The 27689-nt window shown below is 31.6% G+C and overlaps 2 protein-coding genes across 4 annotated transcripts in view; both read right to left on the reverse strand.

The window, feature by feature from the left end:
- The window catches only part of LOC139426931 (uncharacterized protein CG3556-like), a 28473-nt gene extending 14999 nt beyond the window's left edge, over positions 1 to 13474 (reverse strand). For both annotated transcript variants that reach the window (XM_087151063.1, XM_087151064.1), the window contains exons 1-5: positions 13324 to 13474; positions 10638 to 10801; positions 9739 to 9925; positions 4880 to 4999; positions 3177 to 3396 (exon numbers count right to left, since the gene is read on the reverse strand). In XM_087151063.1, coding sequence (XP_087007189.1) covers positions 3177 to 3396; positions 4880 to 4999; positions 9739 to 9925; positions 10638 to 10801; positions 13324 to 13378 — 746 coding nt within the window. In that variant the 5' untranslated portion in view covers positions 13379 to 13474. The remainder of the gene's footprint in view (positions 1 to 3176; positions 3397 to 4879; positions 5000 to 9738; positions 9926 to 10637; positions 10802 to 13323) is intronic.
- Positions 13475 to 17583: 4109 nt separating this feature from the next.
- Positions 17584 to 27689, reverse strand: part of LOC147803401 (uncharacterized) — a 28528-nt gene continuing 18422 nt past the window's right edge. The window contains exons 6-10 of one of the 2 annotated variants that reach the window (XM_087151070.1): positions 25934 to 26053; positions 23185 to 23304; positions 19355 to 19501; positions 17691 to 17940; positions 17584 to 17637 (exon numbers count right to left, since the gene is read on the reverse strand). In XM_087151070.1, coding sequence (XP_087007196.1) covers positions 17723 to 17940; positions 19355 to 19501; positions 23185 to 23304; positions 25934 to 26053 — 605 coding nt within the window. In that variant the 3' untranslated portion in view covers positions 17584 to 17637; positions 17691 to 17722. The remainder of the gene's footprint in view (positions 17638 to 17690; positions 17941 to 19354; positions 19502 to 23184; positions 23305 to 25933; positions 26054 to 27689) is intronic. The other variant, XM_087151071.1, reaches the window with a different exon arrangement.

The following is a 27689-nucleotide window of genomic DNA, read 5'->3' on the forward strand; positions in this document are numbered from 1 at the left end:
TAAAATAGTATTTTCTATGAACTTTAACACCACTGATTTCAGCCGAAAAGAAATGTTGATTGGCTGTAAAGAGTTTATCATTCATAATCATTTCTTCAGATATTTTAATGATAAATAACAACGTTTGAAGTTTTAAAATCTTTCTTTCATTTTGCACACACTCTCAGAACCGTAAATTTAATTCACAAAATTTTTACTGATAATTTACAAAGGATGTTCATACGATATATGTGATATCAAAACTAAAAGAGCATTGAAATAGCCTTGGCGGATGGAGACGGCACGTTTCCCTTCGGCACATTTGACGTCATAACCAATCAGGGGTCGTTTTTGATTGCATCACTTACGGAGGCCTTTTGGGGCAATTTAAATGTTTAAGAACTAAATAAATTAACATTTGCCGCAAAAAACAATCAGATTTTCGGTTTCAGGGGAGAATTTCCAATAAGTTAGGTATGAAAATAAAAAAATTTATGATGTGCTGTAATTGTCCATTGTGCTCAGCCACAGGACAACAAGTATCAAGATTTACTGTGGCCAGACGCCTCCACAAAGGTGGTGTATTTGCTAGACGTCCTGAACTCTGCATACCTTTAGAAGTTAGCCATCGGCGGCACCGTTTAGAGTGGTGCAGAGAACACGAAACCTGGACACCTCATCAATTTAATCGCGTCCTCTTCACAGATGAGAGTCGTTTTAGTGCTACAAGCGATGCTCAACGTCAGTTGATCTGGAGCGAGACTGGAGCTCGATTTCATCTCAATAACATCGCGGAAAGAGATCGTTACGGTGGTCCTGGAGTTGTCGTCTGGGGTGTAATTTTTCATGAACGGGCGGACTGAGCTTCAGATCTTCGACCGAGGTTCTGTAACTGGAGACCGCTACTGCAATGAGGTAATCCTACCCCATGTGCGGCTGTTCCGAGGGGCAATTGGACCAGACTTCATTTTCATGGATGGCAATGCCCGGCCACACCGTGCTGCTAATGTTCAAGAGCTACTGGAAAGTGAAGATATCGCATGAATGGATTGGCCAGCTTACTCTCCAGATCTAAATCCCATAGAGCATGTGTGGGATACATTAGGGAGACGTCTTGCGACACGACAGTATCCTCCTGGTAACACCCATCAGCAGAAAGATGCGTTAAAGGAGGAATGGAGACGTTTACCCCCAGAACTCCTGGATAATCTGGTGCTTAGCATGGAGAGACGATGCCAAGCAACAATTACAGTAAGGGGAGGGCATATTCCATACTAGGGAACATCTGCCAGTTGTACTTACGCTTCTTCAGGTAATCATGTGTAACGCCACTATATGTCAAATAAAGCCTTTTTTTGTTCCATACCCTACTTTAAGCTTTATATTCATTTCTGCGCCATTATTCTTTTACCATCGTTTAAGTACAAAATAATGTACATCATATTCAAATTTCATGTCAATCGAAAAAGAAAAATACTTAAAGAAATTGTAATTTAATTTAAGAAATAATACTTTAATACAAAATACCTGATCAAATATCCCCCCAAAAAAGAAGAAAATACTGTAGGAGACAACAGAATCCACCGACTACAGCACCAATTAGTAGGTGGCCTACCAGGATAAAGTAATACTCAGCTTTATGCTGTGGTTGGGCCACTCTAGCACTAAAGGTTAGGTCGACTAGCTTTGAAACTTAATTAAGTTCCAATACATACACTCAATCAATTAGTTTAGTTTTACGTTTTTCAATTTTTTTTTATTTATGGTTTCAGAATTGGTGGTTTTATGGAATAAATTCAATATTCAAACCTGCGACATTTGACTTCGATCCTAAAGCTTGAGTTTTTCATCCGTTGAATATACATACTTCAACTTCGATTTTCAATGTTTCAATATGTAACCTTCATCTAACTTGTTAATTTTTTGTGGAACAGTCGAGGACATAAGATTGTGGTATTTTGCCATAAAGCTGCAGAAACTGCTATTTCATTGATTGAATGTTAATGTCCCCCTGAAGAAGCTACTATGTTGTTAGTGCTTTTTATTTTTTTTAATTTATATTTTGATTGGTGATGTAGTTTGTGGATTCTTTTGTCTCGTGCTTTTTTTTTTAATTTTTGGTCAGGTATTTTGAGTTAAAAGAACTGGTCTCCTCCGTATATGTAGGCGTCTCCAGAAAAGGTGAAAAAAAGGATCCTATTCAAACTCAGAAGGTCATTTTAATTGAAAATCTGTAGGCTTTGTGTCTGTACTTTTGATGCAGCGCAAAGATATAATAATTTGAATTTATTATTATCTACAATCCAAGCAAAATATCCGTATATGGACCATTCCATCCGAGGGGTCACACCGATATGCCAAACGCTTTATAGCGAGGAGGTAGCAGGTTCGAATCTCGCTGCTGCTCCGGTCGTATCTATAAGATATCCTTCTCTAATTTGTGCTATCCGCTCTTCAATTTGCCAAGGGTTTTAATCGCAAAAGCTTGCATAGTGCATATGTCTGTGTATCAATAAACAAACAAAATACGAGTCCCCATGTTTTCTAAAGATGTATAAAAAAAATTTTAATTACATATTTTTCTTTTAAAAAAACTAATTTTTTAAAGAAAAACGTAAAGTAATAAGTTGGTTTGCTTCATCCATCACTGTTCCCATTTGGTAGGAGTAACAGTTCATAAAGTGTAAAAAGTATCTTTTTGTAAAAAAGTGGTAGGAAATTACCTTATTAACAAAGACGGCTAATGTTATTAACTTTTTTAACACTAAAATATGTTGTAAAAGTATGACATTTAAGCAAAACATTTCTAATTATTTATATATTTTGGTGGACACGAGTTATTTCCCAAAAGAGGATAGGGTATACTTTATGCTACTTGGAATAAAGTAAAAGTACTGAAATGGAGCTACTGTTGTTTCGGTTTTATAAACAAGAACCTTTCTCAGTGACTAAACAACAAATGATCTCTTAATTTATGGGTTTACACACTGAGGGGGGTTCTTATTATAAAATCTAAATCATAGCTTTTCCAACTCAGTACTTTTATTGGTGATTAATTCAGGCTGTTTTACTTGATCTACAAATGACTTTGTTTCACTGAAGAAAAAAAATGTGTGTTTTTCAAAAAAGAACATATGAGATGAAAACTTCGATTAGTGGATTAAGACGCATTGAAGATATAATATAAAAATGCATACTTAAGCAGACTTATAGCAATTTTTACTTCTGACTGCTTAGCCATTAGTTCTTCGTCGAGATTTGAGCCATTGAAGTAAGCTCCATTAGAGAGAAATAAAGCTGTGACTGCTCTAGGGGTGTTTTCATGCCAATCCCAAAAAGGGGTGCGCTTACTTTTAAGCCAGGATATTGCTTGAGCCCGCGCTTTGTCAACACCCACTACACTAAGGATTCCGGTATCTGAAATGTGGAATTGATATTAGCTAGTGCTCCAAAAATGACAGATCTTGCAAAAATATCAATTAAAAAAACGGAAGGGTATAGAAATGTAAGGTATAGAAATGCTGCATTTTGTTTAGAAAATCAAATAATTATTCTCATCAAGTATTAGTAGCATTATATCCAAATCGCGGGTTGAAGAATACCACAGCTTCATATAAATTTGTTTCAGATTGAGTAGGAGCTGGTATTTGTACTTTATTTACGTCGCACTAGAGCTGCACTATGGGCTATTTATTTTTATTTTATAACAGTCATTGAACAGCCAAACCAATTTCTTGGATTTACGACTGCTGATGTTCAACTTCGTAGCCTTGTAATTTTGAGCCAAAGGGTGACAAGAGGGAAATCCTGGATCAAGCATTGGGAGAAATTTGTCTTTGTGGAGGTTTTTTTTATGGAACTAATCCACAGTTGCTTACCATGGAAAGTAAATCCTCCCATGATTAGCCTGACAGCAATGGGACGCATGACCCGTCTACCACTGAGGATATTTTATGACCACTGTGGTTGGTGCAAGCCGGATGCGGAATTTGTATTGACTTGCCATCACTGGCAAACCCGGTTCACCTCATTGGAAGGCAATAGTTCTATCCATAGAGCCATCATGGCTCACAATGGGCTGTTTTATTTTATTTTGTAACCATCGTTGAACAGCCGACCCTATTTAATGGGTTTACGGCTACAAATGTTCAACTCCGTAGTCTTGTAATTTTGAACCCAATCCAGAAGACAAGAGAACTCCTGAATCGAGTATTGGAAGAATTTCGTGGAGGACTTTTTGATAGAGCTAACCCGCATTTGCGTTCCAGGAGTTACATGAAGAGGAAGACCACGAGAAACTCCTGTGGTTAGCCTGACGGCAAGGGGACTCTAACCTATGATCCGTCTTTACTGAGGATATTTCACGTCAGCACTGTGCACGGTACAAGCCGAATGCGGAGCTGCCAGTGATGCTATACTACGGTAATCTACTGGGATCTCTTTTAATGATCAGTTCACTGCAGGGCGACTAGGAACAAAAAGCGGCCATCGGACAATGCTGAATAGATTGTTCCCATCATGCTGTTGGACACTTACATTTATTTGTTGCGGATGAGTATAATACTTTTAGTTTCAAATTAGTTTCAGAATTCTTCGACGGCTGACCTTTATCTAATCATAAGAAAGCGTATACATAGTTAGCAAACGCTTACGATTAATGGATAAATATTTTTCCAGTAGCAGTGAACAAAAGTTTCTTAATAGATAGAACTTTTATTTAAATTTTTTCAAAAAATAAAAATTATTTGTTTATCTGACCTTTTATATGTCTGTTCAAATTAGTGGTAAAGGTGGGCAAAATTCGTTTGATTCAAATTTATTAAATTAGCAATGCTTTAGATTTGCTTTAAGTTCTCTAATTTAATTATTATGAAATATATAAACCGTTTAATTTACTTACCACAACCTATTTCATCAATTCCATTCTTACAATCTTCTATTCCATCACATACTTTTGATTTAGGTATACAGGAGTGTGACGAACATTTGAAGCTACCTTTTTTCACGCATTCAATGTCTCCTGCAAAAATTAAAGCGATAAATGATTAACTCATGGAAGCGACGATCAGGGGAAATTATGTGAAGGGGTATCTTTAATATAGATATAACTAATGCCACAAAAGGTGGCTTCAATTTGTAAAAATTAAAAAAGTTAGCCTAACCGCAAGGGGACCATGATCCGTTTACCACTGAGGATATTTTACGTCAGCACTGTTGTCGATGCGAGCAGGGTGTGGAATTCGCATCGACCAACTATCGCTAGGACTCGAACCAACCTCACCTTATTGGGAGGCAAGAGCTCTATCTGAGCCAACACTGCTCTCCTGACCTATTTGATTTTTTGAGAGTTTTTAAAGTCTACTTTGAAATTAGGACTTAGAATGAACTTTTAAGTTATATTGTTTGGCTGCCACATGCGCCAAAAAATGTAAGTAGTGATAGACACTTAATTTCGTTTAGTTAATCTATTTATTTATTCAGACGCAAATATCACAATTAATTAAATTATCTATATTTAAACTGAAAATATTCCTTGCATACATTTTCATATCATTTACATTCCATCACCTCATCGAAACACCGCAAATTTCAAGCTAAAGATGAATGGGGAAAAGGCCGCAAGTGGCCCCAGGTGCCCTGATGTTTAATACAGTACAGGACTGCATCCAATTTCATCAAGAATGCCAACTTTCTCCGCTTTGTTGAGATAGTAGCTGATGCGAGGCGTTACTTTGTCACAATAAAGATGTGTCGAGCCTCTTAATAAAATTGGCAAAATTATCCGAAAATCTACATATATTACTTCGTAGTTCTCTACAAATTTTCAAAACGTTTTGTTGAATCCGGAGCAGTTCTGATCTGTGTTAGTAAATTTCATTTAAAAGCTTGTTGCCAACCACAACATTTAAATAATTCAGATACTGATATCCTAAGCCACTTTAAAAGAAACTTTAAAATGATTGCGGAAGAAGCCGACAGGCCTGGGGATGCCAACTGCTCCGGACACTCCAAAATAATTGAAAACACGGTAAATAACTACAAAGTAAATTTTGTAAATATTTGACTATATTTGCTTGCTTTTTAAAAGGTATAGCGTGACATTAATACTAAGAAGTGGTGAATTGTATAAGCTAACGAATTATTTAGAAATAGTGGTGGATAAAAATCTATTAAATTGAATTTATTAAAATAGGAATCACAATTGATAAACTACCACTTTAAAATATATATTTGCTGTCCGGAGCGCGTATTGACAAAACATACCGTAGATTGTAAAGGGGTTGGCGAAAATATCTATCGGCGTTGAAGGAGCGTCTCGCAAATCGCCAAACAGCTGTGTGCTTATGTTTTTGTTTTCGGTATCACGTATCGATCATTCACCAAGTTATATATGGGTGTCACATTTCAGAGTTTCAAATAAACTGATCTTCATTAGATTCTTCTGCATTAAATGAAATATAAAGCGTATTTTTTTGTTTTAGCTCCGACATAATCGTTTGTATCTGTTGACTAAATTGTGTTTATTAGCGTTTTTTAAAAGGTCGTAATAGAACTAAGATAGAAAAATTACGCATTATTACATATTCTATAGTTTCATAACTTTCATTAAATGTATACGCGTATTTCGAGTAGTGAACTTCTTTACCTACTCATCCACTTATTAAAATTAATAATTTCACAATAACCTCTAATCCTTAATAATGAAATGATTATTACAATAAAGTTTGTTTACTTAAAAGATTAAAAAAAAATTATTGTTCAGCAGTGACTTTGTTACTAATTCTATATTCATTAATTAAACTTAATGGTTCTGCTCGATAACCATTTACAATTTTTTTAAAATTTTATTTAATTTTCAGTTATTATGGAATTCCTTAAATATTTTTCGACGCAGAGATTATTTAGCAATAATGCGAAAAGCTGAAATTTATAAATGTATAATATTTATAAATGTTTAAGAGAATTATTAGCAGCTATTTTGTACTAATTATTTTAGTTGAAATGTTCATTATACACAGTTTTATAAAAATAATCGTAAAATTCATTGAACGATGGAGACATTGACATTTTAAAATGCAAGTAGAATTCAATAATCATTTCATTTTATAACTGTAAAACGGTAGATAAGTAACTTCGTTATAAAGTTTTACATGATACGAGAATATTATGCTATTGCTTTATAATGAAAGAACAACATTTTAAGTTCTAAACTTTTTGTGGAAAAGAAAAAAAAAACGAAATTTTTTTCCTGTCATCGGTGTTAGCGATTAGAGAGTGTTTTATCGTATAAATGTTAAGTCAGTACTGTTCCATTTTAAATAAAAATGCATTTTGCTCCGGAAAAAAAATTACTTGAATTTGTCAATAGAAATTCCCTAATTATTGTTGCAAGAACTTTTAAATTTCTAATCAAACTTTCCTCTATTATAATTTTGTGCAAATAATCATTATTAATAATATAAAGGACTATTAAAAGGAATTAATTGAGAATGTTCAATTTTAATAAATTAACTGTTTACGCAATCAGATTAATAACTTTTTTCATAATTTACAAATGGAGAAAAAGTCTTTTACAGTTTAAAAGTGAAAAGAAAAATAAAGTTGAGATTAAATTTATAAAGTAAGCATAACTCGAAGGAGGTTGAAGTAAGGGCATTAAAATCACATTTTCAAAAGAAAAAAAAATCACCTTTTAGTGTACTGTGAGCAATAAACGAAAAATCTAAAACTAACTTTTGATCTAATGATCAGATGTTTACGTTCTAGGACTCAAACTTTAGATTTAGAATTTCCTTAATTCCCTACCACTATTGTAGATATTTACTTTTCACCTAACTTGTAAAATTGTAAAGTTTAGAATTTCTTACAGAATCACTCAGACGAAGTGATTGTGTTTTATTTAAATATTATTTAGAAAGAATTTTTCTAAAAGCATTTCTTTTAAAGATTCTATCAAACTTTTGTTTTTTATTTATCTATAGTTATTGAAAGTTAAGTTGATGATTTTTAAGTTGAAATGAATGCCGCCCTGCTTTGCATATTTCAAATATTATTTCTAAAGAAATGTATAACTTAACATTAAACACCCAGGACCTTACAATTGTAAATCAAACAATCACTACATTTATTTATTAAAAAACACTCTTATGACCTGATAATAAATTGATCTAAATCTTAAATGTGAGTTTTATAACATATAATTTATTTAAACTCAGCACATACATCTAACCTCTGTTGTCGCCAATGTCTCAATTTTAAAATATAGTTTTTCTTTTATAAATTTTCTGATATTTTCATATAAAGGATAGTATTAAGTTAGAGAATTAAACATTTGTGCCCAAAAAAGTTGCTAAAAATTATAATTATTATTAATATATGACAACAGGAAGTTTTTAATTGAAGGTTGAATTTTTTTTTAATTATGTTATTTTTTAATTATGTTATTTTTTAATTATATTTTTAATTACCAAACTCATATAACAGTATTTAGGAATCTATAAATTTATGTTACGTATGATAGTTGCATTATAACCTGTACGCAATGCGTGTAAATAAAATATATTTTTAAAATTGTGCATTTTCTATTAATTGCATTTATTATTCTTATATTGAAAAGGTATCAAGTTATCTAAGACCTCCATAATGAATGAAGTATTTACCGACTTTCATATATATTAAGGAATTGAATCAATTTTTCACAAAGTTTAAAATCTCATCTCATTCCAAAAAAAAGTTATTTCATAAAATTATGCAAAAAAGTAATTTAATATATATTTTTTTATAATGAATGCTTCTAGTAATGAAACAAACGCTTTCAAACTTTATTTTAAAAATATTGATTATTTCGTTTACAAGAAACTATTACTTTAAAGCGTGATAACATTTTTGAATACTCTATTTTTTTTCTAGTAAATAATATGTCTTTGTTAATTTCTAAAAAAATAATCTTCATAAAAAAGCTTACATTATTCTTTTATAGAGAATATTAATTTCATAGAAAATATCACTAAAATAAAACAGGTTATGTTTTCTTACAATAAAAGTTAAATAGAATTAATTCTTCAAAATAGCGTTTCAATAAAACATAGTATTAAAATGTTGCGTTATTTTTTGTGATTAGTTCATTAATAAATTATTTTTATTTCTTCGCAAACACAATTCTTGTAAAAAAAATTAAAAAATTGAATCTGTTTTATCAAAAAACTAGATCGTTTTATAAAATATAAATTATGGCGCTTAATAAAATATGAATACAGTGTATTTGTAAAGTGATCCTGACAATAAAAAGGTGTTATTTTCTTTTTTATTTTCTCTGCTAAAAGGGATTAATGAGTTATTTTTATTCATAATGGCTAGTCGAGGAGAAGAAGAAAATATCGAATTACACTGCTTAGGTTAATGTAATTTCGTTCTCCCACCACATTTACGCGTAATCCATCGCCAACTCCACCTGCAATCGCCACGTTTACAATCTACGGTATGTTTTGTCAATACGCGTCCGGAGCAAGTTGGCATCTCTGAGGCCTCAGACGCCCATTTCCACTACAACGGATGAACGGAAGAAACTTTTTAAGAATCTTTTTTAAATTAAAAGCGAAATAAACGCACTTAGGTTGGTTCTTAAAGCGGAAGCGTGCGTAAAGCGGAAGTAATATACAAGAAATTTTTTTTATTTTTATCTCTTTTAAAATATTTTGATTTTTATTAATCACAATCCTTGCAGTTTTAGACGTCCCTGTTATTGTTTTATGTACTTACTTATATCATACTGTAATCTGAAGCTTGGGCTCTTGTTATTTCCATTGTATTCTTGAAAATAGAACTCAATCTGAACATCAGTCAATGCAGTAATGGGATTCAGTTTCGAGTAGGAATCGGTGCCACAGAATGTATAGGTTTCTTTTGTATCATTTACATGGATTTTGAGGTAGGCGTAACTGCAACTCTGTTTATGAAAATGTAAAAAAAATAAAAAATTAAGAAATTGCAATGTTACATTTAACCCTTTGACGCAGATGGAACACTGGGTGTCCTCTTTATTGTATTTTTTTTCAGCCGCTCTAATTTTAAGCAAAAATGTATTTCGGTATTTATAATTATTAATAGAAGTCAAACAGTTACTAAAAAAATTCGTTGATTATCGGAATAAGTTTTGTACTAAAATATAAAATCCTAAAAAATTGTATTTTTTTTTCATTCATAGTCAAAAATTTCTCAATAATTGATATTGAAAGTTAAAGAAATTTAAATGGTAAAAAACTTTTTCGCTTAGATCTTTTTTTAATATATCTAATGCCCACCTGGGTAGACATTTGTCAATTCAGGCTTGTTAGGACTGGTTTGTTGGCCATTCTTTCAGGGGCACTTATTAGGTAGGCCAACGCTACTCCCACAGTAAGGACAGATAGTACAGGTATATAATAGTCTCTTAGATCTAAATAACTTCAAATAATTTACATTTGAAAAATTATTGTTTGAAAGTGAATCGTGTTTCGAAGATTTTACCTTTAACGCAGAGAAAAATACCCGTGTTTAATGGAAAAAGTGCAAAAAAATACGCTCAATAAATTTCTGCTTCAAAGGGTTAATAAAATTCAATCCGAAACATTTTTGATGAAAAACAATTGTTGAAAGACATTCATAAAAATTAAGAATACCTGTGAGTACATGGACCAACTGAATTGGTCTAGTTTAATGAATCTGTTTTCTGGTACAGGGACTGTCCAACACTGCTGGCGCGTACTGTATCTAAAGTAGTAGAAGGAATGAGAAAGTATTCCACTCTGAGCTTTTATTTCAGTACATTGAGAATAGACAGTACCTTAAAAAAATAAAGTTTCAAATAAATTGAAATCGTTTTTTAAAAAAAAAATTAACCACCCTAAATGCCCGGTAAACTAGATTCAAAAGGAAACAACTAGATTCGCTATCAGGACTGCAAATTCGAATATCATCGGACATTGAATCAAATTTACAATTATTAGTGATAAAACTATGAAAAAGATTCCATCACTTTTTTTCAAAATAAAATAGTATTTAAATTAGTGTGTTCACAATTGTTTCTATGTACTTTATTTATTAAATTAAGATTCCACCGAGAGAAGGTTGCCAGAAAAAAATTGTGAACGGCTGGAATAGAGGGCCAACTCAATTTCTGTTTATTATGCGACACAGAGCATATGATATTCGATAGCACGAGTGAATGCATTGTTTTTTCTGATTTAGTTCTGATTCTGGTTCCTTCTATCGGTGAGTAAAAATGGGCTATATATATATACATATATACTAGTTTAACACTTTCACCTCAACAATGTCGTGGCTCTCTCCACTCATTATTCCCCTGCAACGCTAAAATTGAAGCAAGTTACAAATTTTACTTTAAAAAAATCAATTTCATTCAATATTAAATATTCATTCAATATTAAGCAAAAAATTAATAATCAATTTCATTCAATAATAATACTCACAATAGATGGTTGACTGTTAAAGTTAAGCACAGATGGCGCTAGTGGTTAAAATTTCTTGTAAGACTTCCTTGTTACTACTTTCAATTGCCTGTTACGCCTCAACTTGGAAAAGCACCCCATTCAATATTATTGCACTTATAGTGTTCGTAATATAATACTTTCTTTCAATTTAACTTTCAATAAAAAAAAATGAATTCGGAAGGACCCCCAAACATGCTTCCCAAAAAATAACAATCGGTGAGAAATTACTTAATTTTAGCAAAATAAGGAATAAAATTTAAAACGTGGCAAACCTTATATTTAATTTATTTTGTGATATTCATTTTCTTAAATTTGTTTTAGGTTCACGGGCTGGCTATCACAGAAAGCTCTTATAAATGGTAAAATTTTAACCAAAATCACGATAATAAGACTTTCTAGAATATTAAGCCTTTTCACACATCACCTCGCCAGCATAACATCAGCGGATTGATACACCAGAATTATTCTAAATTTCTTTCTGTTTTAGAAAGCTTGTTATTGTTTACATTCAGTTAACTATCCATAATGACTTATTTAAACTCAAAGACTTCATAAAAATAATACAGATAATAAGTGAAACACAAATTCGCATAAGTACAAGAAATTGTACTGATAGCGCCATCTTGTAGAAATGGTGTTAAGACTATATTTAAATAAGGAAAGGCTATAAGGAAATAATGCAATGAATTATGCACCTCATGCTCTGAGATAATTCTATTTGTATTTTGTGTACAGTTTTAAAAACATTTAATGAAGACAGCCATTAGAAGTAAAGTCATAATAGAATAAATACAGGTTCTAAACTCTTTAAATACCAAACAGTTTTTATCTGCAAATTAGTTCTAGAAGAACAAATTAATTTCACCGTACCATATTCATTTATTAGGGGAGAAGGAAATTATGCACCTCATGCATTAAAATTATTCAATGTTATATTTTGTGCACAATTTTCAAAATATTTAATGAAGACAGCTAATAACTGATAATGGAATAAGATCTTATAGAATAATATATAAGTCCTAATAGAATAATACAGGCTCTAAATTCTTTAAATATCAAACCGTTATCGTCTGCAAATTGGTCCTAAAAGAGCAAATTAACTTTACCATACCATTTTTACTTTTTTTTTAAATGAGAAGTAATTATACACTGAATTATGCACCTGATAATATTTCTAGGTTATGTTTTGTGTACAGATCTCAAAATATTTAATGCAGATCAAAAATAACTGATGTATTCAGTCCTACTAGAATAATATAGGGTCTAAATTATTTAAACGTCAAACCGTTATCATCTGCAAATTAGTTGCAAATTAATTTAACCATACCATTTTAATCTTTTTTTAGAGGAGAAGGAATTATGCACTGACCTATGCACCACATGCACTAAAATTATTCTATATTATATTCAGTATAACCCTGTCGATGAATAATTTAAAACAATTTATAATTATATGGTAATAAACTTTTCGCAATTTTGCAACCACTTAGCAAACTTCTCTAGATTTTGGCAACCCTTTAGTTTGTTTTACTTTACTAATTTTAGAAAGGGGTATTTTTAATATACGTTTGAGAAAAATTGCGGAATGGAATATAATAGTTTGAATATGAATAATAGAATAGTTAAAATAGCATAGTTTGTGTATCCTTCCTTCGCAAAAACATCACAAGAATTATTATTGTTAAAAAAATAGTTTTCTTTATGTGACTAAAAATTCCACATTCGTTTAAAAAGAAGAAGAAAAATCTAATCATTTGATTGTTTAAAATAGAAATACATTCTATATATTTTCAAACACATTAAATAGACTTGGTGAATCTATTTAAGTAAAAGAAATTATATTAATAGAACTTACATGCTGTGCTAAATGCTACAAGTACAAGGAATAAAAAATTATTTCTTCGGATCATTTTTATGAAATATAGTCTTTTTACTTAAGAAGTTCTTAACCTAATTAATAATACTTAAAATGTCCTTTCTCATTTATAGTTATTTTTAAAAATAAATTATCTTTATTTATTTGTGAAACAATGTTAGATAAATCCATTGTAAGTTTATTTTGAGAAAAATGATAACTGTAGTTCTTTGTTTGTTTTTGTTTATCTACCTGAAAATACACAATAAACTTTAATTGCGAAAAGGGTATTTGTTTGTTTTGCTGTCAAATAAATAACATGAATCAAATAAAGATAATTTTTTTAGGAAACAAAAAAGCTTAATTGATTGTTTTTTGAAGATATGCCTGTCCTTGAGCATCAAAGAGCATAAAAATCCAATCTCAAACTTTCGTTGAAATCGTTCGATTTACCCCTAAATTGACAAAAGAAAAAATTTTGCTTTGTCGAAAAGATTCTCTTAATTTACTAAACTAATAAATAATTTAGATGAAGATAAGAATTATAAAAGCCTGGCTTTAAATTTTGTATTTTAGCAAAATTACTATTTGTTAACCTTATTTGAAGAATCCGAGAGAAAAAATTCTTTGTGACAGTTTTGAATTTATTTATTTGTTGAGCTCAGGAGAAAATATTCTAAGTGACAGTTATGAATTTATTTATTTGCTAACCTTATTTGATTATCTCAGTAGAAAAAATTTTAAGTGAAAGTTTTGAATTTATTTATTTGCTAACCTTATTTGATTATCTCAGTAGAAAAAAATTTTAAGTGAAAGTTTTGAATTTATTTATTTGCTAACCTTATTTGTTGATCTCAGGAGAAAATATTCTAAATGACAGTTCAGAATTTATTTATTTGCTAACCTTATTTGATGAGCTCAGAAGACAAAATTCCTTGTCTCAGTTTGAAATTTTTTTTTTATGTAAAATTATGTTATGTAAAGCATGCATTATATACTTCATTTATTTAAATTCCACTTTTTTTAAAAGAGCTAAATGCGGCACTCTATTTTCTGAATTGAAAAAGAACATGATGACCTTAGATAACCTCTCTTTTGACAGCATTTTAAGACTGAAAGAGATCCGAACAGTTTAAATGAGTTATAGAAGTGATTAAACATTTTTTAAATTAACAGTTTCAAGACAAGTACTTGAGACTCAACTGCAATAACCTTGAAAAAAACAATCAGGAAACTAAACAAGGAAAGAATTTTAAAAAATATATTCGTTTCTGTCGAAGATCATGAGGAATTTTTCTCACAGTGAGTAAATAATATTCTCCTCTAGTTTAAGGATACGAATTTCGTCAAAAGCTTTATGTTTACTTAAATTAATGCAACATATAGATAATTATATCAATATATAAATAATTGAGAACCTGATTAGAAACACATCATAAAATGTAAAGGAATCTGAGGAACATACATGCATTGAATCTCGATAATCTCTGAATAATCCTGCCGTACAATGCAAAATAAAAAATCGGATAAAAATAAAGATTGTAAAGTAACAAAATTGCACTGGGAAATCACACGAGTGAGGAGAAAGTTTGGACAAACATTTAAGACTTCGTGATTGACTAAAATAAATCAGGGACGGTTTGCAAAAATAAGGAAATTTAGCTAAAGTATTACTGACTCGTTAAAATGAAAATCCTTCTAAAGAGAGTGAAGAAAATCATCAAAAACGCTGACTATCGTAAAAAGTTTATTAGCGGGCACGCTGTTTAATGAAATTTCAATCACTTTTGAAAATCAACAGTTTTACTAGTAAAACTGTTATACTAGCTTCCTCCAGCAACATGTTTGTTGCTATTACCCACAATATTTTACAGCTCTTCACTGCCACAAGGTACGATAGATATGTAGCGACGCCCGGTAGCTAAGTGGTAGCGTTTAGCGTTCTCGTCCCACAGTTCTTCCTCGTTCCGGTGGCAAGGTAGATTCAATCTTTCATCCCGTCTGTGGCTTGATAAAATGAATACCAAGCATTATTGGGGACTAAACACTGGGGGTTCCGCTTCCGGTTGACCACCTAACCTGAGAATCTGCTCCTACACCCCAGAGCCCAAGATCAAGAAAATTGAGGTAGGCACAGTAGACCTTGGCCCTCTATGAGCTGTAGCGCTACTGAAAATTAGTAATTAGTCGTAGTATATATAACCGTATATATGTAACCGTAGTCGACTCATTTTTGACTTAATAAAATGATTGACTGACTATATATATATATATATATATATATACAACGAAATAAATAAATACAAGAAAACACGAAGAAAGTTAAGAAAAACAATAAGTTTCATTAATTGCGCATAAGCTGCAAGTAAACGGAACTCATTAGATAAGTTCAAAATGAAGAAGGGATATCATTTCGGGCAAATCCGTGGGTAAAATTATGTACTAAAAATTTCTGTATTAATTTTTCCATGTGCAAATCCATTTCGGGCAAATCCGTGTTAAAATTATCTACTAAAATTTTTTCTTTAATAGTTTGTATAATTTTTCCATGTGCAAATCCATTTCGGGCAAATTCGTGGCTAAAACTATTTGCAAAACATGCAATTTATGTTTCTCTTTTTTCTTAAATAAATATTTATATTCTAATATTATTTATGGTCAACTATTTAAATTATCAAGTATAATATTACCTTGCGCACATTCATTTCAGGCCCATCCATGGCAACTAACAAATCAATGCACAGCATAGCAAATCACTTCAGCACGCAGTAAGAACGGCACTTTAAAATCCTCTATTTACACTCAATTTGCGCTTTTGTTTTCATATTTTGTAATCTGGCAATCCTGTTGCGAAAATATTTTTAAATCATTCTTGAAAAATTTCCCGGTCATGTAAGGACATCTGATTTCGCTACTCACTTTACACATTTTGTTTTGTTTTACACTGTTTTTTCTTTTTATTTTATTTTATTTTCTGTTTTTACGTGTTATTTTTACTTATTGTGTTCTATTTTATTTATTGTAATTTTTGTAAAAAAAAAATTTTTGAGTGCTCCTCACACTATTGTAATAATATATTTTGCTTTGGCTATATTGATACAATATCAGAAAACACTCTTTTTTGCGGATATAATCGTGTAGGCTGATAAAAAGATTATATCTTTTATTTTCTTGCTTTTTAAAAAATTTCATCCTTTTTTCTTTTAAATCAGTTGTTAGTTGTTGTTTTTTTCATTATTATTCCCCCCTCCCTTTTGCATATGTCTATAATTTTCCTTTGTTTTGTCTTCATTTGAACAATAATATATTTTACATTTAATACATATAATACATTTTGAACTATATATATTTATATATATATATATATTGATTGACTGACTCTATTACATGCGATTTTTATTGAGTCTTGTGTATGTTGTTAAATATTAAACAGGTTATGATTGACATAATTGTGAAATATACTACAGGTGAAATTTCCGGGTTACTGTTTCCATTGTATTTCAAAGCTATTTGGCATCATTCTGTTTTGAGATTCTTGCAAACAATGTATTTGATTACTTATTACTTGTGTTTACAATGCTAACAATACTTGTGTTTACAATGCTAAAAGTGCTAACACTAACGTAAGATGGTGCACAGCTTGCAACAAGAACAAACAGTAATACACCTATGGAAAGAGGCCAAATCAAGACTGCCAAAAAAGCGAGTTATTCAAAATCTAGCAACCATGTCATGTTTTTTAACAATATATCTCTAAATAACTAAATCAAATTTTCACTTCAAACTCACCAGAATTACATAATAACATTAATATCTTATGAAATACGGTAGATTTGAGCTCAGAAATTATCTAGTTTATTTCTTTTATTGAAAACAAATTTATCCGTTTGAAAATATCGCCTTGCAGAATAACATGTAGTAAGCAGCTTCAAACTTTCTAACCGGAACTAGAGCAGGCATACAGTTCGAGATTGTTATTGTTTACATTTCTACTGAAACCACCATCTATACTCTAAGTATCTTGCCTGCTGAGATATTTTACTAGACGAGTTCTGTTTCATTACAAGTTTGAAAATGTATTAATCATTCCAAGCTGATAATTTACAGTTCATACCGTAATTTTACAGTTTATAGTTTTCAAATGTTCAAACGTACTAGTGAGGCATACAAGTGTAGTTTTGTTAGTTTTAGAGAATAATGTGTATATAATTTTTCCAGCAAATAGAAAATTATCACACTTATTTCAATAACGAAACCAAATACGATATTTTATTTTATTTACAAGATCGAAGGTTACATAATATATACCGGAGCCTAAATTATAAATGAGAACAGCTTTTGCTGGTCTATTCCTCAGAACTCGGAGCCTAAATTATAAATGAGAACAGCTTTTGCTGGTCTATTCCTCAGAACTATCTTTACTGAGTTTATTTTTAGCTCCTCGAATTTTAAAGTTATGGTATTGTTTCATTTGTTTGAGTTTTTCAATTTCAAAAATTTTTTGGAATTCAATTCTATCCATTTCATATCTTTTTTGGAGCTCTATCACTTCCAAACGACGACGATGTTCCTCAACTGCAATATCCATGACATCCTTGATCGTCGAATGCTTGGTACCTAAAAGAACATTGCACAGAGTGGTTATTATTTAAGTTATACTGAAATCTCTTCACATGGAGTCAACGCTAAGTAGCGGATGCTAATGAAGAATCGCATTACATGTAAGGGGCAAGATTTTGTACTTATCCTTATTAACTTGGATAAGTTAAAATAATATTGTAATTCTTAGGAAACGATTAAAAAAAAGTTATTTTGCTCTTGATTTAAGTTTTTTAAGCACCATAAAAAAGAACTATATGGTAACTGTAAATGATACTTCGAGTTAGCTTTATATCAAAATTTTATCTCAATACATAAACATTTTAACAACACCATTGTTATTAAAAGTACATTTTATTTTATTTTATAACCGTTGTTAAACAGCTAACCCAATTTTTGGGTTTACGAATACTAATATTCAACTCCGTAGCCTTGTAATTTTGAACGCCATCCAGAAAAAAAAGGAACTCCTGGATCAAGTATTGAGTGAAATGGTTCCTTCATGAAAGACTTTTTAATGGAACTAACTCACATTTGTGTTACATGAAAAGGAAAACCACAAAAACCTCCCACGTTCCGCCTGACAGCTAGAGGACTTTTGCCCATGATCCGTCTACCACTGAGGATATTTTACGTCTGCACTGTGGTCGGTACAAGCCGGGTCTGAAATTCGTGTCGACCAGCCATCACTGGGATTCGAATTCACCTCATTGGAAGGCAAGCGCTCTAGCCCCTGAACCACCAAGGAGCTTAAACGCTCTATAAACGAGATGTATTTAAGAGGGATAATTAATTTGATTTAGAGCCATGCTGTCTCATGGAATTGAGCGCTCACCTCTTAATGAGGGGGCTCATGTTCGAATCCCAGTGATGATTAGACAATACGAATTCTGCTCCCAACTCGACAACAGTACTTACTTAAAATTTTCTCAGTTATGGATTGATCATGGATCAGAGCTCCAGTGTCTTTGGACTAACCGTAGGACGTTTTTGTGGTTTACTTTTCCATGTAATTCAAATGCTGGTTAGTCCCATCAAAAAGCCCTCCTCGAAGGTTCGTTTATTCTAATGCTTGATCACAGAGTTCCCTTATTTTCTGAGATGGGATCAAAATTACTAATTTACTCATTCGAATATTGGTAACCATAAACCCAAAAATGGGTTTGCTGTTCAACTTCGAATAAAAAAGTTTGATTTTAAATAGACAAGATGTTTCTTCATTCATTATAAAATAAATTTTTTAAAGGTAATAGTTTGTGACTTTAATAGATTAATTGAGCACTTAAAAATATTTAAATTTTAAGTTTATAATTTAAAAGAATTTTTCTTGAATTATAACATTAGAGCAGTGTTACAAAAGCATCTTTACTTTGCGAAAGTCAATTTTAAATATTAGACAGTGCTTCAAAAATAGTTGTCTAAAATATTTTACCATTTGCGCATTGAGGCAATTCTTGTGCCATTGTTGTGGATTCAAACTTGTCAATGGTGGAAGTAGTTTGCACGGTTTGCTTAGAACTATCTGTAGTTACTTCTTCTTTTGGGCCATCAACATTTGTTGTCATTCCAACTATTTGATCTGTAAAATTATAAATATAATTAATATCCCAATTTTGTTATTATTTCATCTATATAAACATGTATTTATTTTAATATATATAATGCATAAATATATGAAACTCAAATGCGTATGTATGCTGTTAACACGTTGAATGAATGACACGGGGGGTCCCCGGTGACCGGCGAAGCCAAGATTATTAATAAACACATAATTAGAGTAAATTTTTAATTTTTTTATATTATTATCGTTACTAAAATGATTTGAAGAAATTAATGCAATATAGAACACAAAATTAGTTTTATTTATATACACAGAGATGCCAACTAGCTTCGGACAGCGAATAAATATTTTCAAGGGGTAGTTTATTAATGTTTTGTCTAAAAAAATTCAATTTAGTCGATTTTTATCCACCACTATTTTTAAACTATTCGTATGCTTAAATAATTCACCACATATGCCGGTAAGTCATGGGCAAAAATCGTCTCCCTCTGCACTACCAACAACTCTATATGGAAAATGGCCAAGAAACTGAAAACAACTCCTCAAATAGACAGACCAATAATTGAACCATCAGGCACAGCTTACACAATATCAGAAAAAATCGAAATATTCGCAGATTCACTTCAAAATCAATTTTCACCACATATCAACTCTGACCAAAATCATCACAGAAGAAGTTAATAATTTTCAAACTGAACACCTCATCCCAGAAACAATAAATTCAACCAATAATCAAGAAGTTAGCTGTATCATACAAAAACTGAAAAACAATAAAGCTATAGGTGAGGACGGGATAAAGAATAAGATGATAAAACTATTACCAAACAGCTACATCTGCAAAATCACGCATATTTTTAATGTCTGCCTTGCTCATAATTACTACCCACAAATCTGGAAAAACGCATCAGTCATTTTATTTCTCAAGAAAAATAAGAACCCAAGCTGCCCTGAGAGTTATCGCCAATCAGTCTACTTAACATACTTGGAAAAATATACGAAAAAATCATCTACAATAGAATAAAACCACTTCTTACAGCCCTCCCCGACGAACAGTATGGATTCCGACAAAAACTAGATACCACCAAACAGTTACTCCGAATAATAGACTCTACTGGCAGAGCAATCATAAATAAAGAAACAATAGCCTTCCTGATGATCGACATATCCAAAGCATTTGATAAAGTATGGCAAACTGGTACAATATATAAACTCATACAGCTGAATTTTACACCCGGCATAATCAAACTCCTATCCTGCTATCTTTCTAATAGAACATTTCAAATCACCATCAAAAACAAAAAATCCACAAAGAGAAACATCACAGCCGGAGTACCACAGGGCAGCATTCTGGGACCGATATTATACATATTATACACTTATGATTTTCCTATAAACAAAGCCGATTATAACAGCATAACAGCCTATTACGCAGACGATACCGGTATTATTATTAAATCCAGAAACCCAAATCATGCTCTTCAAAAACTACAAGACCATATAGACGAAATAGAAGACTGGTGCTTAAAATGGAAAACTGCAGTAAATGCTGGAAAATCACAAATATTAATTATACAAAAAAGAAGAATTAAAATACTTCCACAACTTCAACCAAAAATGTTCATCATACCAATACCAATAGTTAAAAAAGCAAATTATCTTGGCCTTATAATCAATAGCAAACTCACCTGGAATGATCACATCAAAAGCACAATAGATAAAGCAAATGCAGCAATAATAGCCATACAACCATTAATATATAATCAGAATATGTCACTTAAACTAAAAAAGCTACTATATACAGCAATGATCCGCCCAATACTTACCTATGCCTCACCTGCCTGGACAACGATACCTCAACATCTACTGAAGAAATTAAACCAATGCCAAAACAAGATCCTTAGAAAAATAACCTGTGTAAGATGGTTCATCCGGAATACCAATATACATGCAGACCTCAAAATACCAACTCTATCACAGCATATATACAAGCTAAACGCAGATTTTTTCGATAAAGCCATAGAATGTTAAACAGCAAATTTTAATGAAATCCTTAAATTTGAAAATTATATCAAAGATAAAAACTACAGACCAATAGCTGCACATTTCACCTCCGACGCCTCATATCATAACTATCAAAACAAATAATTTCATCAACCTTTCTGAAAATAACGTTTACTCATGCTGATACAATTCTGAACAACTCCAAAATCAAACAAACACAGTTTAGAGCAAGCTGCTCAATTTATTTTGATTCCTTTTTAGTTATTCAAGCAAAGAGCTTGAAACATTCATAAAAGCAACTCCATTGCCTGCTTACCTCATTGCTCAACCAAAACTGTTCTAAAATTCCAGATGAATGAGATAGGGGCCGCTTAGCGGCCCAGGTGCCCAATAAAATCAAAACACTAGGACTAGGTAAGTCATGTACGGGTTGTGGTGCTAGGCCAAAAAGACACCAGCGCACCTTCACAAGGAAACCTCACGATGCCCCCAGCAATGTAGCTAGATTCCTGAACATTCTCAAAGAACTCCAGGAACTGTTGAATGACGAGAAAATAGTCTCTCTACTCATCTCCTTGCTCCCAACCCAAAATATGTAGATATGGAGCCCCACCATCATGCCTGCTACACCTCACATGATTCCTTTCTTCATTTTTACCTCATTTCAGGTTCTATTCCGAGCCTACATCACATCTTTCCTATGTATGTTCCCGTCATGGGATATTTCAAGATGAATGGGAAAAGGGCCATTTTGGCCTCAGATGCCCAGTTCTACAACAACGAACGAACGAAAGGTAAGTCATGTAAAGGGGCCATCTAGACCTCAGATGCCCAGTTCTACAACAACGAACGAAGGTAAGTCATGATATCTAAAGACCTATTTCATTCTCTTGCAATTATGTCTGGACGTGGCAAAGGAGGAAAAGTTAAATTGATGTCAAGAAAACTAAAGATAATTATTTAATTACGACTATAAATAGCTGCTCTTCTTCACCGCTATAGACCGTCACTTCCTTACCACTATCTAAAACCACAGAAGATTCTCACATAGCTCCACCCATGGAGGATTCCATCGAAGCTGCAGTTCCACAACTCCCGTCAAGAATATGGCCACATTCAAAAAGCATGCAATGCATCTTCAAAATGTGTGAAATGCGCCGGCGAACACCAATCATACGAATGTCGAAAAGACAGACACACACCACCAAAGTGTTGCAACTGTGGGGAGACCCACACAGCAAACTTCACGGGGTGCAAAGCCCGTCCCAGTTGGAAACGGTTCTCGTCCTAATCCTACCACAACAGTAGGACTGACTCACAGACTTGTGACAATAGTGCAGGAATTACAAGAACTCCTAAAGAATGAAGAGGTGATCCGACTATTGCAGAGGATCATTGGGGAGAACTTACTATATGATTTGTACCATGAAGTACTTTATGCTTCGTACTATGAAATTTATTAGAACATTTATAAATTAATAACAAGAGCGGACAACACAATAGCTAAATTATTTAATTCAAACATTTATAAAATTACAAAGTTATCCTAGAAGAAAGTAAATGTTTAAGCATTCATTAATCTGAGTATATCTAGATTTATCTTGAACTTTGCATGTTACATTATAAAGATTCGTTAAAGCATTTACTGTCTACCACTTTTATAGTTACGTAATATTAAAATAAATCTAAAATAATCTTACGACAGCCAATTTCGTCAGCACCATTTGGACAGTTTATCATTCCATCGCAAACTTCACTCCTGGCTATGCAAGTATTTTCAGAGCAACGGAAGCTGTCATTACTTTTACAATCATTATAAACTGCCAAATATAGAAAATAAAATAAAAATGTTACATAAATAATATATATAAAAAAGTTAAATAATGTTAAAATAAATAAACAAAAGTATTACGTTTCAAACGTAAAATTTTTGATTAGAAAAAAAGATTAATTTGATTAGCATAAAAGAATCGATGTTTTACTCTAAATAAGCAGTAAAATTATACGTTTTAAAGTATAAAATTTTATATACATATATATGTATAAATATAGATAAAGTTAAAAGAATTATATATTAAATATGATCCATAAGTACAGCATATATCTAACATGCAATCATTTAAATCCTTTTCCACAAAGAAAGTAATAATATTAGTCTAATTATCTCAGGAATGCTTGGGAAATTGATCAGTCCCACGTTACTAAAACCTATTAATATTTAAATATATTATCCAGAACGATATAAAAACCCCACTTTCCAAGGTCAATCTGTCGCTTCCCTATCTATCCACCTGCATATAATATTCTCATTTCGGGGCTTCGGCCCTTACTTTAATGAAATACTATTATTTCTCCATGTTCCTGAATTTACTTTCAATAAGCACCGGCCACACTATCAATTTACAATGTTAATGCTTTTTAAGTGTAAGAAATATATATCTTTATATAATATAAGAAGAGAGTGAAATGATAACAAATAGCCAATCACAGAAGACTTACAGTTAGTAACGCACAAAACAGCCAATTAAAATCGAGAACGCATGTGTGTGAAAAGGTACTAATTTATAATAATGCTGCTTGCTATTGGCCTAAAAATCACGAGGTAGGATCCAGTTCTTCCTCATTCATTTCAATATTGGTTTGGTTGTCATCAGAATAAAATTAACAACAGCAGTAAAGGTATTCGCGATCGCAACGCTCGAGAACGCCCTCTAGCGGGAGCCTGTAAATATCAGACATTAATTTATCACCTTTTCATTTAGTTCCATCAGAATCACTACCAGAGTCGGTCGCCATTTTCTTTCCACGAAATAAGAAGCGAAATTTCCCTAAGGAAAAAGCCAAAAACTTAAAAACTCTCCAGAACATTGTTAAATCTTTCAGAAACAGAACACGCCAAACATTTGAAGAAAATTCCTCAATAATTTTCAACTTCTATTATCAACAAACTTGCAACTGATAACTTCCGATTTCGCTATCGCATACTGTTACAGATGTGATGTGTGTATTAAGGTAAAATGCATTTCTTCTGTCTTCAATTCATTACAAATTAAAGTGAAGTCAACATTGCTTTCGTCATTCCAATAAATAAATGTGAATTCAGAACGTCAAGAACTGCAATTATTATAGAATATTCTTCTTTGTTATAGAACGGTATATATTTCTGTATTTATATAATTTGGAAAACAACAATAAAGAATCATCCTAATTACTTGAAATAGTGTCATTTGTGCTGATGATTAATAAATTTTTTATCGTTTTCTTGGTAAGTATTTTTTAGTTTTGAAAGAATAGATAATTTCAAATAGAATTCAGTTGTTCTGTTTTTAAGCTACATATTCAAATTCATATCGAGATCTTACAATTATAAAATTTTGATGTGTGGTATGTTATCTAAAAGTAATAAAGGGATAATCTATGTACATATTATTTGAAAATAAATCTTTCAAACGAAGAACATTTCATTTGGAATTCTGCGGATTTATAAAGAAGGTAAGTGTCATGATTTTTATAATAAATTTTTTTTTTCTTATTTGATTATAGTTCTCTACAGAATGCTTTTTTACGTCTGATTAAGAACTATAAGAATAAAAAGAGAAACAATATGGAAGTTTTTTATTTCAATATGAGGAATTTTTAAAATCGTTTTTTTATCCTAAGAATTCTTATTTTATGCTTTTTAGTTTATAATGTTTTGATAAAAATTGTTGTTAAGATAATTGTTTTGAAAAATTAAATGGTATAAAATTATGTGCTAATGTATACTTCTTTCATATTCTAATGTTTGAAGTAATATGATTCAAAAAAGTATGGAATAAAAATTCGGTACTTACGTAATAACGCCACCGCAACTACAGATTTGGCGATTTTTAAGTGCCACCAATCTACACCAAAATTTTTGTGGTAAATCATAAAATAAAACACTTTATTTAAAATCAAAGTATTTTATCGGATTTCGGTGAACAATGGGCAAAATATTTCGCTCCTGAAAAAATAAAATTGCATCTTGTTCTATTTTTGGCAAATCCCAAAGACGCATTTTCGTAGCACTAAAAAATGGTAACAAAAATCGAAGAAATGAACTGCGAAAGCAGTTCCGGGGGTTGGCGAGCGCCAGCGAGTAGGGAGCGAAGCTTCCTAGTTTTAAAAAATACGTATAATTTTTGCCATTTAGTGGTGAAAAAATTATTTAAAAGAAAAAATACTAAACTAAGAGTAAGTTAAATTTCGCTACCACTGGAAAATACTATTTTACAAAGCGGAGCAAGTTGGCATCTCTGTATATATATATATATATATATATATATATATATATATATATATATATATATATATATATATATATATATATATATATATATATATATATATATATATATATATATATATATATATATATATATATATATATATATATATATAAATTGATTTTAAAAGTGATTCTCTTACCGCAACCAAGCTCGTCAGCACCATTTTCGCAGTTTTTTATTCCATCGCAAACCTCACTTTTTGGAATACAAGTTTTATTTGCACAACGGAAGCTGTCTCTAGGATAACAATCATCATGGGCTACAAAATAATAATGAAGATCATGATAATATTAAGATGGAGATAACGGAGAAGATGAATAAAAACAATTTTGTTAAGCATACTTATTAACTGCTCATTAAGATCAATATACATTGATAGGCCTGAATGACCTAGATTGTAGGGCGTTACCCCATTTCCAAGATTGAATCCCGCCAATCGAAGACTTCCTGCCCTTAGGAAAATTTGCCATAGAGAAGCCTATGGTAATCTATGGCAACCTATGGCTACCATAGAAATTTGTATGGCAAGATACCATACGCCTATGGTTACCATAGAGATTCGTATGGCACAACCCCATAAGCCTATGGCTACCATAGAAATTTATATGGCAAGATACCATACGCCTATGGTTACCATAGAGATTTGTATGGCAAAACCCCAAAAGCCTATGGCTACCATAAAGATTTGTATGGCAGTATACCATAGACTAATGGTAACCATAAGGATTTGTATGGCACGTCACCATTGGCCTATGGCAACCACAGAAATTTGTATGGCAGTATACCATAGGCCAATGGTAACCTTAAAGATTTGTATGGCAGTATACCATAGAGAAAAGCTGATCTAGATCTCCACCAACGAAACAACAACTTCTATGGAGTCCTCAAAAACATCTTCTAAAAGAAATAAATATCCATTATTTCACCCTGAAGTTAATTAAATTCAACATGTAAACCCACAAGGCATTCCTGGTGAGTCTTTTCCGGCCTCCGGGTGGCCAATTTTTCCATTTTTGAGTGTTTAAAATCCGACGTTCCATTGATTTAGGCTTAGTGTATCAGACCGCCATATTAACGTGTCATCCACTACAAGTGGAATCATTCGCTAACTTTGGCTACTTATTTTAATATTTTTTCGATCTCATTCTTGGTCAAAAACATTTTATTGCAAACACCTATGCAATTATCTATCTGAATTTATTAAGTTTTTTAATTTCCGGCTGTCTGGTACTTTTATCAGTGTTTACATTCTCATTAGTTTTTTTATTTTAATTCCACTTAGGTTCTTGCAATGCTTTTTTACATTATCTTACATATGTTAGGGCTTTATATTTATATTTTGTGTTTAATTTTTGCTTGCCATTAAATTGTTTTTTATCATGTCTTTGTGTTTTACTATTTTACAACTAATATTTCTTAGGTATCCACATATATTTGTACAATGTTCTGTTACATGTTTATACATAGCTTAGGGTCATCACTTAACTAGATTTGCTGGATTACTGGTTGACAATTGTTTTGCTTCAATATCATCAACTGGACAGTCCCTGGCCATATCATCTGCTGCTGTAACCAAAAATGCTTTTAACAATTTAATCTTTCCTTAAGTTTACAACTTTTTCGTCATAGTGATTCCCTATACCCAATTAATTTTTATTTACTATCCCTGACCAAGCGTAAATTTGTCAATAACAATTATTAATTTTACCAATTTTAATCATGTCTTAAACATGTTTTGTATTTACCAATGTTTCTATATTGTGTTCACTTTTCTAAATGTGCTTATCACAACTCAACATACATTTTCTGAGTTTTTTTATCTCTCATTAGTAGGGGATCAATTAATTTAGCCTGTTTTCTATTCTTAGCTTTTCATAGTCTAATACCATCTTTTT

Source organism: Parasteatoda tepidariorum, chromosome 9 (assembly GCF_982258835.1).
Source record: "Parasteatoda tepidariorum strain Cologne lab strain chromosome 9, Ptep-v5.0, whole genome shotgun sequence".
NCBI classification, from domain to species: domain Eukaryota; kingdom Metazoa; phylum Arthropoda; class Arachnida; order Araneae; family Theridiidae; genus Parasteatoda; species Parasteatoda tepidariorum.